The 11,056-nt window shown below is 42.2% G+C and overlaps 5 protein-coding genes across 5 annotated transcripts; 2 read left to right on the forward strand and 3 right to left on the reverse strand.

Moving 5' to 3' along the window:
* Positions 1-477: 477 nt before the first annotated feature.
* LOC119560571 (outer dense fiber protein 3-like protein 2) lies at positions 478-1,545 on the reverse strand. Its single transcript, XM_037874094.1, has 4 exons — positions 1,412-1,545; positions 1,130-1,348; positions 876-1,062; positions 478-811 (listed from the first exon to the last, which is right to left on the reverse strand). Exons 1-4 carry the CDS (start codon positions 1,428-1,430, stop codon positions 547-549), a joined length of 690 nt encoding a protein of 229 aa, XP_037730022.1. The 5' UTR covers positions 1,431-1,545; the 3' UTR covers positions 478-546.
* A 73-nt stretch (positions 1,546-1,618) lies between these two features.
* LOC119556976 (synaptic vesicular amine transporter) lies at positions 1,619-4,387 on the reverse strand. The gene is made up of 6 exons (XM_037869498.1): positions 4,046-4,387; positions 3,454-3,984; positions 2,447-3,048; positions 2,171-2,387; positions 1,993-2,117; positions 1,619-1,938 (listed from the first exon to the last, which is right to left on the reverse strand). Exons 1-6 carry the CDS (start codon positions 4,242-4,244, stop codon positions 1,846-1,848), a joined length of 1,767 nt encoding a protein of 588 aa, XP_037725426.1. The 5' UTR covers positions 4,245-4,387; the 3' UTR covers positions 1,619-1,845.
* Positions 4,388-5,649: 1,262 nt separating this feature from the next.
* On the reverse strand, positions 5,650-6,245 carry LOC119563029 (outer dense fiber protein 3-like protein 2). The gene is made up of 2 exons (XM_037876227.1): positions 6,113-6,245; positions 5,650-5,903 (listed from the first exon to the last, which is right to left on the reverse strand). Exons 1-2 carry the CDS (start codon positions 6,132-6,134, stop codon positions 5,716-5,718), a joined length of 210 nt encoding a protein of 69 aa, XP_037732155.1. The 5' UTR covers positions 6,135-6,245; the 3' UTR covers positions 5,650-5,715.
* A 263-nt stretch (positions 6,246-6,508) lies between these two features.
* On the forward strand, positions 6,509-8,530 carry LOC119556895 (lysosomal acid glucosylceramidase). Its single transcript, XM_037869380.1, has 4 exons — positions 6,509-6,582; positions 6,641-7,653; positions 7,755-8,097; positions 8,159-8,530. Exons 1-4 carry the CDS (start codon positions 6,528-6,530, stop codon positions 8,422-8,424), a joined length of 1,677 nt encoding a protein of 558 aa, XP_037725308.1. The 5' UTR covers positions 6,509-6,527; the 3' UTR covers positions 8,425-8,530.
* A 371-nt stretch (positions 8,531-8,901) lies between these two features.
* On the forward strand, positions 8,902-10,723 carry LOC119557224 (sulfhydryl oxidase 2). The gene has a single exon (XM_037869906.1). It carries the CDS (start codon positions 8,929-8,931, stop codon positions 10,630-10,632), a length of 1,704 nt encoding a protein of 567 aa, XP_037725834.1. The 5' UTR covers positions 8,902-8,928; the 3' UTR covers positions 10,633-10,723.
* Positions 10,724-11,056: the final 333 nt, after the last annotated feature.

Consider the following 11,056-nt stretch of genomic DNA (forward strand, 5'->3'; position numbering starts at 1 on the left):
ATTAAATCCCATTATAACTAGTTAAACATCGAAGGCTGTCTTGTCTCTACACTTATATACATTTTAATTTAGGTAGACCGATAGGTTCTTACTTCCGACAAAAATAAAAATACCCTCAGCGAGGGTACAAAAATAAATTCCCTGGAAACTGTAGACTCCTTCAATGAGAGTGAAAGACTTTTACGATTAAAGCGTCCCCTTAAAGGTATTTTTCGATTAAGGGCCGGTTTCTCGAGTCCAGATAAACTTGACGTAAAGGCAAATCGGTTTTCTCAACCCCATAATTTATTTATTAACTGTTTGGGACCTAAACCTTAGGTTAGATTAATTGTGAAAACAGCTGTCATTTTATCAAGCCGAAAAACAGTTTCCGAGAAATGTTAGCCAGCACACCAGAAACAGGCTATGAGACTCAATGGACAGCATTTAAATGGCATTTAAGTACCCCCCCCAAAATAAAGCAATCACAAAAATGGGTTACCAAATAAGTTTTTTTTTTATTCACTTAAATTTTGAACTTTTCTTCTAATATTGCACTCCACCTGTCTACATGTTGTCACATCTAACTATCATGGGCGGGGCGAACTGGTGGTGGCGCACTCCGAAGGAGTAGCCCGGTCCACTCCTGCCAGGACGATAGTACATCAGATCGTAGTAGTTGGGTCCGGGTCCAACGTTCTCGCCGGGAATTGCGGTACGCGGCTGCATCGAGTAAATCGGGGCACGGTTCAGTTTCACATTGATATCGCCGCCTCCATATGCAGCCGGTCCGGGCGAGTTGGCCTTGTTGAGAATCTTGGTTTGCAGGCCCCTGTGATGAAAAAGATTTAGAGAAGTTAGCAAATGATATTACCGATAAACCCCGATTTACTCACATGCTGTAGCTTGGGACGCCAGGGCGAACGGCATTCACCTCGTACTTGTACGCATTTGGACCAGGACCCTCCTTTTTAAAGTTAAAGTCCGTTCGCAAACCCATCGAATAGGACGGAGCGTTGACCCCCGTGAAGAATGGCTTCTTATGGACATCGTGAGCTCCGGGACCGGGACTGCTTCGCTTGTCTACAATAATGTATTTCCTCACGTCCTTAGCAAACCGCGAATTCTTTAGTTTCATTAACAGACTCACCTATAGTATTGGTCCTGGGCGCTATCGAGAACTCCAGCCCTTTACTGTTGCCGTAGCGCGTCAGCTTATCCACCTTATAGGCCCCTGGACCAGGGCCCAAATCCTCTCCAGGAGCACGCGTTCGCATGCCGAAGGAGTACTGTGGCATCCTCTGTTTTCGATTGTCATGCTTATCATAGCCGACAGTGGGCGGCAGCATATAGACGCCGGGTCCGGGGCCTTTGAATATTATGAATAATTAGTCTACCACTAGCCCCATTTTAAAACAAAATTTTCCCTTACCAAAAGGTCGCACCGCCATTTTTAGTTAGTTTTGTGCAATATTAGAAAAAATACTTGATTTAAATTTTGACCTCAATGTGAGGTGTTTCCCGAAAGGATCCCACGAACAGAATGAGGTTTCCATAGGCCCCGACATATCAGCTAGGGGCGAAGTCGAATCCAAAGCCCACTCGGTTGGGAATGTTTGAAAATTAAAATATATTAAAATATTTCATACTAGTTTTTAATCGGAAAATTGTATTACATTAACCTAAATTAGTTCGAAACATAGTAAATGATTTTAATTATAGGAGATTCGAATATTATGGGGAATCAAAGGGGTAAATGGTTTACAAAAAATCAGCTCCAAATATATTGCTTTTATTAGCCAAAGGAACGCCTAATTCGGACACTCAAGATTGCTTGAGATTTGCTGGAGAACTGGGCAGTGCAGCCTATTCCACATCCATGGAGTTGTAAAGCTGTTTATATCGAGATCCACGTCCGCTGCTTTGAAGCAGCATATCATTATGCTGTTCCCTCAGGGCCTATGGAATAATACGATTTAATTATATTTTCTTAATATTAATACCATCTTTTACCTTTGGATCGTATTTCTGATACAAGTAGACCAGTATTGGACCATAGATCATGTTGAAAATGCCCACGATGCGCATTAGCCAAGCAAAACCAAAGGTCTGTGCCAACTCACCGCCAATAAGGGGAGCTGGAAAACTATTACATTTAGATAGATCTTAAGCAAGTTCATTAAAGACTTACCCAAGCAATAGGCCAGGCTAACGGAGGTCTGTTGAATGGCATAGACAGTTCCGTAACTGGACATCGAACTACTGCTCTCACTGTGATCCTCTTGGGAAAGTGTGGCATCCACAAAAGTGGCCAAGAGCGGAACCAGTGCCGCATCAATTACTCCTATGCCAAGACCCAAAGCAAAATGGGGCATCAATAGTTGGGCAACCGTTGTGGCACTGGGTATCTGCAATCAAGAATAGAAATAGGGATTCTTAATTATAATAGTTTATACAAATTACTTACCAGAATAGAGGCCACGCCCACCAGCAGCAAGCTGATGCAGGACACCTTGACCTGGCCATATTTATAGGCAATGCTGCCAAAGAAGTTCGTGCCCACAAAGTAACCCACGGAGTCTGGGATGAAAACAGTGCCCAGCTGCCACTTATTCGGCTTCAGATACTGGATCAGCCAGATGGGCAGACACGGCTCCAGCATGGCCATTGTGGAGGTGGAGAACCAAATGGCCAGCACAATGGCCAGAATCATTTTGCACTCGAGCAGGGGTCGCCACTTGGGTGTCTCCTCCACCACCACCTCCGGCTGCACAGATAGATCCAAGGTCAGCAGCTGGAGACCCAGACAGAGGAACATCAGCGTGGAGAGAATGATGAAGGGGGCCGATTTGCCCATCAGGTCATACAGAATGCCACCGAAGGGATAGCCAAGGAGCACGCCCAATGCAATGCTGCCCAGGATGATGCCCATCACCTTGGAGCGACGAGCCTCCTCCGGATAATGCTGGGCCACAAGACTCATGCCGCAAATGTTGATGCAAGCGGATCCTACGCCCTGTACCGCCCGGGCCACCAGTAGAGCCCAATACGATTCACCAACGGAGAAGACTGTAAGGATAAATTAAATTGGTAAGAAATATGAAAATTTAAAAAAAAAAAAATTATTTTCTTCAAAAAAACCTTTTGAGTTAGTAAAATATTTTATCAGGTTTTTCTAGCATCCCAAATAAAATATTTTAAAATCAGTTACGGTAATACATATGTAATAAAGTAAAATTCCAAATAATCATCTAAGGATAGTATATTATTATCACTGATTTCTGTGGCATCCCGGATAAAAATATTATATTGGATCTTATAACCTAAATGATTTGAAACAAGCTGTTAGAATTCATGTTTTTTATGAGTATTGATATCTTAGTTAATCCTCGGCTTGGTTATAAAATTCCCCTTGCATTTATCCGCCTGATGGGGTGTTGAAAAAAATCAATTCCATGAAAATAGATCACTTACCCAGCGAGGAGAGGAGCAGGAAGAAGGTGCCCACCACAATGGGCAGGCGGTAGCCAAACTTGCTGGATGCGTTGCCAACAATCGGATTGAAAATTAATTGGACAAGGGCCTTCATCGCCAGGAGAAGGCCAATGGAGCCATTCTCCTGCGCCAAGGTCAGCTCTTTAATACTGCTGTTGGTGGGTGGATTGCCGGGGGCCAGCTTTCTGTTCCTGCTCCTGTTCCCGTTTCCAATTCCAGTGACATTAGTGCCACTCGACTGGACATCAGTGGAATTGGACGTGAGTGTGCTCGATGAGGTGCTAGTCGTCCTGGTGGTGGCTTCGGTGGACAGCTGGAACAGGGTGAAGTTCACCATCGATTTGCCCGGAATGGGATGCTTGGAGATGTAGAGCTGAGGGTGGCCGCCTTGGTATTCCCCACTTGCCCGATAGGCAAGTTTCGAGGATGGTGAGGTATCCTCCAGATTCAAAACCACCGGCGACGATGTATCCATCTCCAGGCTGGCCAGGTAATCCGGCAGAATGGGCACTGCAAATGCGATAATTATCGTTTATTACCACGCTTAACTGTAATTGATTTGGCCATTTACCAATTACGGTTAGCAGCATGTTATCTAGCAGTAGGGCCAGGTAGACAATCACTGCAATTAGGCAGCGATTGGAGGAGCCATTTGCTCCGGACGGAGTGGAGCTGCGCCTGCCGGAGGCATTTAGCTGGGCTGCCGCCCGGTTTTGCGATTGCGACTCCGATCGGGAGTGGTTCTGGCCGCGTTTCGACTTCTCCGACATGGCTAACGCTCGTTGGGCTAATTGGACAACACAGATACCGCCAATTTAGGCTGCCATATGGCTCCCGATTCGCGCCACAAAGTATGCTCGCCCCAAATGTATCTACACAGAGCCAACAGGTGGTGGTGCTGAACCCAACGAAGTATATGCGAGTATTGAAAGGCGGCGACAAGTTGCCGTTCTATTTTATTGACACCAGGCGAACCGAGCCGAGTGAGCTGCCCGAACGGATGGCCCAAAGGCCGAAGCCAGCCAACCCAGATGGATCCCACTCCAAGTCAATCCAGTCTGTTTGTGTTGAACATGGCTCTAATGATGACCTCCAGGAGGGTATGTGATTTTTAAAAACAGTTTTAAGCCAATTTGGGAAAACACGAATAGTTATGGTTATTATCTCGGTTAAAACATAAAGATAGCGTAGGTATAACTTATAACTATGTCATAACGATGTCATATCAATAATATACAATTATTTTTATGTTAATGTTTAATACATTCATTAAAAAATCCAGTGAATGTTTTAGGAAATTTATAAAGGGCAAAGTCAAACCTGGAATACTACAAAATATTTTAAGAATATTTTTAAAATAAAAAAAATAAAGATTATTTAAATTGATAACATGTAAATACAGCTTTTTTTATATTTCACATCAAATATGTAAGCATTTCATTTAAAAGATCTTTATTCTTTAACAATTCAAAAATTTTTCCCAATGCATCTTTCTACGAAAGTAAGAGCATTACAATTTTGTACTATCCAAACAGTTTTTCTCAATTTTCCTACTGAACTGGTGATAGTTTTTGTTAACACCAAACTCTGCTGCACACACACATGGCTTTAAAGGTTTTGCCATGACATGGTATTCAATATTATTAGCACCACCCTCGATATGGATAGGATGGTGAGATGGTGATGGAGATTAAAGCTCTGGCTTAAAGACCCGGCAGAGCGAGTGTTTTTTTCCTCTGCCCCGATAAGCAGGCTATGGACTTTCAGCCTTTAGTCACATTTTCCGTTTCATTGCACTTTCTGCTGTTTAAATTTAGTCCCGACAAATTTGTGATGAATTTGCTTTTTGCTGAAAATTGATTTTAAAAATGGAAAATGCTCGCTATTAACCCATTTATTGCCGAGATGTAGCATTAATAAGAGGTATCTACAAGTCAATGCTTAGTAAAAAGGGCAAATCCATGACCAAATAGGTGATAACCAGTGGTTATGATTAATCAGCGGACTAGATAAGCCGAAAGCACACCTGTTTCGCAAATTTGCTCATAACAGTCATTAATCTACACGCCCACTTCAGCTTGGTATACCGATTTGGCTAATCTGTCAAATATTTCCAGGTATTTGATTAGATAGCCGTTAAAGGTTCAATTGGTAAGAAATAAAAACAAATTAGTATTAGAAAGTATATACTAGACAATTTATTTTAACCAATTAACGTCGTTGTATAGAGTACTCTTCGGCTTAAGGCCGTCCAAAACGCGTGACCTTGCCCGGATGATAGGCAGCTGGTCCTGGTCCTTCGATTTTCTTCGGACTGTTGCAAGACCTCGAGGATGTCCCGAAGGAGAACTGCGGGCTTCGCTGCACCCGCTTGTCGCAGTTCTGATAGCCAAAGGTGCTGGGCAGGTTATAGGCGCCAGGTCCGGGTCCTGAAAAAATAAGAAAGTTTTTTTATGGGTTTTTTAATTTACCTCTTCTAAAAACAACGACTTTTTTGTATTTAGTTTTAGAATTTCTGTTTTTAGCCACTTTTATGCTTATGGACATTATTATAAATTATTATGGACATAAATAAAAACAAAGTAGAGGAGTCTTAATAATTATTTAAAATCGCTGAAGAAAACTAAAAATACTTTACCGAAAGATCTATTACTCGACATGTTTTATTGGTTTTTTGATTTGTTAAAAGTTCCGAAAATTTTGTAAAATTTTGAAACTCCAGAAAGAGTTGTTTGCCGAATGGGATTCAACTAGAGACTGAGGAAACTTCTCTTACGTCTTTAGAATAAAAATAAAATTTAAAATCAAGGCACAGCTGATGCTGATACTTTTGATGCAAATCTCTGCCTTAAAAACCCAATAAAGATTATGGCCATGTTCTCTTAGCCAGCAATTTATAATCGCCAAGTGGTCTTATCGGGTAAGTTTCCTGTATTAGCCTCTTGACTTGGGGCACACCCCAAGTGGTCAGATAATCGGCTAAGACCACCAGTTGAAACCATTAATAATTTCAATCGGCTTGTGGCGTTTGGAGCGAACGGTCAACTAGTAAAATGTTTGCCAGTAGAGGAATCCTGGTCCTGGCACTGCTGCTGATATCGGCAATTGGTAAGTGGCTATAAAAATGGAACCATAAAACGAAATTAGAACTGAAATTTCCGTGCAGGTGGCCAATCTGAATCGGTCCCCTGCAAACTGAAGGAGGAGACTCACGGCAAGGTGTGCGTTTGTATGGCTGAGTACTGTGATTATTTGGAAAATCCCGTGCTGACGGATGAAAACGAGTGGTTCCTGATCTCCAGTTCCAAACAAGGACTCCGATTCTCTACAACCAGTGATAAATTCGGCACTGAGGAGAAAGTCACCGTGCAGGATTATGTAGAGCCTGCCACTGAGACGAAGAATGAAACTATCCTATCCCGCCTGGTCGATAAGGTGGTGGCCAGTGCTTTTACTTTGGAGTCCCGGGAGAGTTCCATCACTCGCTCGGTAACCCTGCGTTTGGATAGAAACAAGACCCACCAAAAGATGGTGGGTTTTGGAGGCAGCTACACCGGAGCCGTGGAATATTTGGTGGATAACTTCAAGCAGTCGGAACTGGCCGACCACCTGTACAAGTCCTTCTACGCCGCGGATGGTCTGGGCTTCAATCTCATGCGAGTCTCCATTGGCGGCTGTGACTTCGACCTAGAGCCTTGGTCCTACGCCGAGGAGGTGGGTGATACCTTGCTCTCGGATATGGATGAACTGGACGCCCACGATGTGAAGAAAGTGGAGCAGATCAAGCGCCTTATTGCAGTGTCCGGCGTGAAGAATCTTCTCGTCAAGGGAGCCGCCTGGAGTGCTCCGCCATGGATGAAGACCAACAATAAGTGGACGGGATTTGGAAGACTTAAGCGGGATTACTATCAGACCTGGGCTGACTATCATCTGCGTTGGATAAAACTGATGGAGGACAATGGCATTCCCATCTGGGCCATTTCCACGGGCAATGAGCCCCTCAATGGCATCTTTTTCGTGTACTTCGTGAAATTCATGAGCATGGGATGGACTCCGCAGACCCAAGCTATTTGGCTAAATGATTATCTGGGCCCCACCATACGTAACTCTGAGTTTAATGACACCATCCTGTTTGGCAACGACGATCAACGCTACTCCTTCCCCCATTGGTTTAAAATGGTAAGTTAAGGATCTAAATATAATACATCTAAAAATAAGTATGATTTAATTAGCCCCAATTAAACTACAAAGTTCACATTTCTTATCGCGTACATTTATAGATGAACTATACCCGGCCCAATTCGATTGATTATCTGGACGGATTATCGTTGCACTGGTATTGGGATGAGATTTTCGGCAACAGCTTTATCGAGCACACCACTGAGTATGCCCCCGATAAGATCTTGATAGTTTCGGAATCCTGCATCGGGGATAAACCCTGGCAGGCGGCAGCTCCTCTTCTGGGAAGTTGGGAGCGGGCCGAGAAGTACGCCCGTGACTACCTGCAGAACATTAAATTGGGATTCCAAGCCTGGATCGACTGGAACATTTGCCTAGACGAAAAGGGTGGTCCCAACTATGTGGACAATACGGTGGATGCCCCAGTTATAGTCAATACTACAAGTAGGAAGACCCTTTTATAATAGGGTGATCAATATTAAATAACAAAATTTATACCTTGCAGCCTATGAGGAGTTCTACAAGCAGCCCATGTTCTACGCCATGGGTCACTTCTCCAAACTGGTGCCCGAGGGATCCGTTCGTATAGATGCCGTCCCCAGTAACGTCAATCTGGATTCGGTGGCCTTCCAGCGACCGGATAACAAAATCGCCGCTGTTCTTTTTAATAGCGGTCGCGCAGATCTGGACATCACAGTGGTGGATAGTGTTCGTGGTCAGTTCGTAGTAAACGTTCCGGCCAAATCCATTCACACCTTACTGTACAGCTGAAACCATTTTATAATTGAAAAAAAAAAAAAAAATTAAACATACAAAAAACATATAGAATTAGTATGCATTTTAAAAAACCTCTTAAATTGGATAATGTCTATATTAACATATGGTCTCATTCAAATATTTTTATTCAAACTGGGGTACATTATATATCAGAGGCTGATAAATATTTTTTAAAGTAGGTGGGGTGCAAATGTTGCTTATAAATGTTCAAAATTTTATGATTGCAGTCTACTTTTGGGCATTTTGAAAGTTTAAGTTTAAGTTCCTCAAAAAAAACCAATATCAAATACAAAATAAGTAAAATTAAAATAAGTAAATTAAATAAACAAACCTGTTTCATAATGTTTAAAAACAATGTTACTTCTGTTATTTTTTTATGCTTACAAAGAATTGAAATTTTCACGCATTTGATTCGGTTTTTAAAATGAAGCAAAGCAAATCCATAAATATGAACCATCAGTTGCAGTAGACCAGTGGACTAACAAGCATCGTTTTGAAATGAATCGAGATTTATATTATTTCCCAGCTATATCACTTTTGCTGTGCACACTGCTCTTCACCTCCGGACTTTCACAGTATCTCTATAATCCGGATGACAATGTGGAGCAGCTGGATTTCGCCTCTTTTGAAACTGGACTAAGTGAGCCGACAACGGGAAAGCTTGTGAAGTTTTTCAATGGATTCTGTAAGGACAGCCAAGACTTTATGCCCGCATTTAGGAAGCTATCCCGGAACCTTTACAAGTGGAAACGTATACTGAAAATACACGTGTTCGATTGCTCAAAGGACGAGAACCATAAGATCTGTCGAAGTTTCATCATCCGTAATACCCCGACACTGCGTTACTTTCCTACGGCCTACCGTCGAGACCCAGAAGATCTGGGTACCGAGATCTCCAGTCGGAATGTAAAGGAAATTGAGTCGGAGTTGGCCCTATATCTTGCGGAATTAAAGTACTTTAAATTGTTTTCAAGGGAGGACAATGTGACAGATATTTTCCGGGACCATGAACACGTAAAGTACATTGCCATGGTTTTCCAGATGTGTCTTTTTAATTTCATGCCGCATTTTGAAACGGGAAATTCCATGGAGGAAAAACAGGCTTCCCTGGACGACTGCAATAAGGATAATCCAATAGTTGCGGCCATTGGAAGGAATACCCTTTTGGAATTGTTGCCCTATAATGAAATCGCTGTGCGTGTCTTCGATGATCATCAGGTTTACACCAAATTTAACATATCACCAGTACCAAATTTGATAGTTATCTTAAACCCGAAGATAAAACCGCTATTCCTAACGCCCGAGGTAGACACCAGTGAGGCTTATGTGACTGCCATTAGGCAATTTATAGAGTTTTCCGACCTTAGACCGCATAAACCCTTATTAAAAACCCGACCAACAAACATTACTGCGGCCTTGCGTTATGAGATTTTCAAACAACACAAAAATCGACCTCAACAGATCTATAGAGCCGATCTGGAATGTGCTGTTGACCAAATACTCAACTTGGAACTCCCCAAAACATCAAACTTGGTTGGAAAAAGGCTAAGAGTCGTTAACAATTTCCTAAGGCAGTTATACTCTTTTAGTCCTCTAAAACCAGAGGCCAAAGAAAAGCTGAACAACCTTTATAGCTCGATGAAAATGAAGAGCAGAGTTTCCGGAGTTGAATTCAAAGAGTTGGTCCTTAAAGATTTGAAGAATCACACATTTGACGGAAGGCAATACGTTGGCTGCATTGCCTCTCATCCTTTTCTGCGCGGCTTTAACTGCTCATTTTGGGAACTATTTCACTATCTTACTGTGGAGTCGGAATCCTTTGATGCGGGTGCTGTCCTACAGGTCTTCAACGGCTACGTCAAATTCTTCATGGACTGTAACGATTGTCAAAACAATTTACGGGAGTTTAAGAAGATCCGGCCAATTTCTGATGTGACCGAGCATGATCAAGAGATACTGTGGCTGTGGGAGGCCCACAACTATATCAACAAACAGTTGGCCGGTAGTTCTACTGAGGATCCGAAATTCCCGAAGATTCAGTTCCCAAGCGAAAGAGATTGTCCCAGCTGTCGGGACAACCAATCAGCATGGCGCACTGAAGAAGTGCTCAAGTATCTAAAGAACATATATTCCTTGAAAAACCTTAGTTGGTTCGGAATGGCATCTGCCAGTGCTTACACTTATTCCGATTCCGATAAATAACCTTTATTTTATATTTCCATTTCTGTCAGCACTACAAAAAAATGTAATGCTTAAAAATTATATTTGTAAGATGAAATATATGAATTTTACTTTTTAAATAAAGTTAAAATAATATTAAAAAGCTTTAAAAATATATTTCTCATTTACGCGCTGACTTGGAAGAGTGTAGTTCTACGAAACTTTCCTATAAAGATACTTTTGAAAATTTTTAAAGGGCTGTAAGGAATCACCATTAAAATGGGTCTTAAAATAATAACAAATCATTTTAAAATAAATTTGTAAGCATTTTAAAAGTCCAAATTATCGTAGATCTTTTTGTTTTTTAACCCCCCTTGGGGCTCCCGCTCCGCCTCTGGGTTTGCATAACTTTTACCTCTGATTGCGTGAGTAGATTTCCAAGTGGGATCGCTCCGTCTGCCGACTA

The sequence above is a fragment of the Drosophila subpulchrella genome, chromosome 3R, assembly GCF_014743375.2.
Source record: "Drosophila subpulchrella strain 33 F10 #4 breed RU33 chromosome 3R, RU_Dsub_v1.1 Primary Assembly, whole genome shotgun sequence".
Lineage (NCBI taxonomy): Eukaryota > Metazoa > Arthropoda > Insecta > Diptera > Drosophilidae > Drosophila > Drosophila subpulchrella.

Coding starts and splice junctions, on each gene's coding strand:
- LOC119560571 (XM_037874094.1), bottom strand. Junction 1,063..1,129: donor GCCCAGGACCAATACTATAG/GTGAGTCTGTTA, acceptor ACATTATTGTAG/ACAAGCGAAGCAGTCCCGGT. Junction 812..875: donor GGCGTCCCAAGCTACAGCAT/GTGAGTAAATCG, acceptor TTTTCATCACAG/GGGCCTGCAAACCAAGATTC.
- LOC119557224 (XM_037869906.1), top strand. CDS start 8,929: ATGAATCGAGATTTATATTATTTCCCAGCTATATCACTTTTGCTGTGC.
- LOC119556895 (XM_037869380.1), top strand. CDS start 6,528: ATGTTTGCCAGTAGAGGAATCCTGGTCCTGGCACTGCTGCTGATATCG. Junction 7,654..7,754: donor TCCCCCATTGGTTTAAAATG/GTAAGTTAAGGA, acceptor GTACATTTATAG/ATGAACTATACCCGGCCCAA. Junction 8,098..8,158: donor AGTTATAGTCAATACTACAA/GTAGGAAGACCC, acceptor TATACCTTGCAG/CCTATGAGGAGTTCTACAAG.
- LOC119556976 (XM_037869498.1), bottom strand. CDS start 4,244: ATGTCGGAGAAGTCGAAACGCGGCCAGAACCACTCCCGATCGGAGTCG. Junction 3,049..3,453: donor CCTGCTCCTCTCCTCGCTGG/GTAAGTGATCTA, acceptor TTATCCTTACAG/TCTTCTCCGTTGGTGAATCG. Junction 1,939..1,992: donor ATCAGAAATACGATCCAAAG/GTAAAAGATGGT, acceptor ATTATTCCATAG/GCCCTGAGGGAACAGCATAA.
- LOC119563029 (XM_037876227.1), bottom strand. CDS start 6,134: ATGTCGAGTAATAGATCTTTCG. Junction 5,904..6,112: donor GTCGAGTAATAGATCTTTCG/GTAAAGTATTTT, acceptor TTATTTTTTCAG/GACCCGGACCTGGCGCCTAT.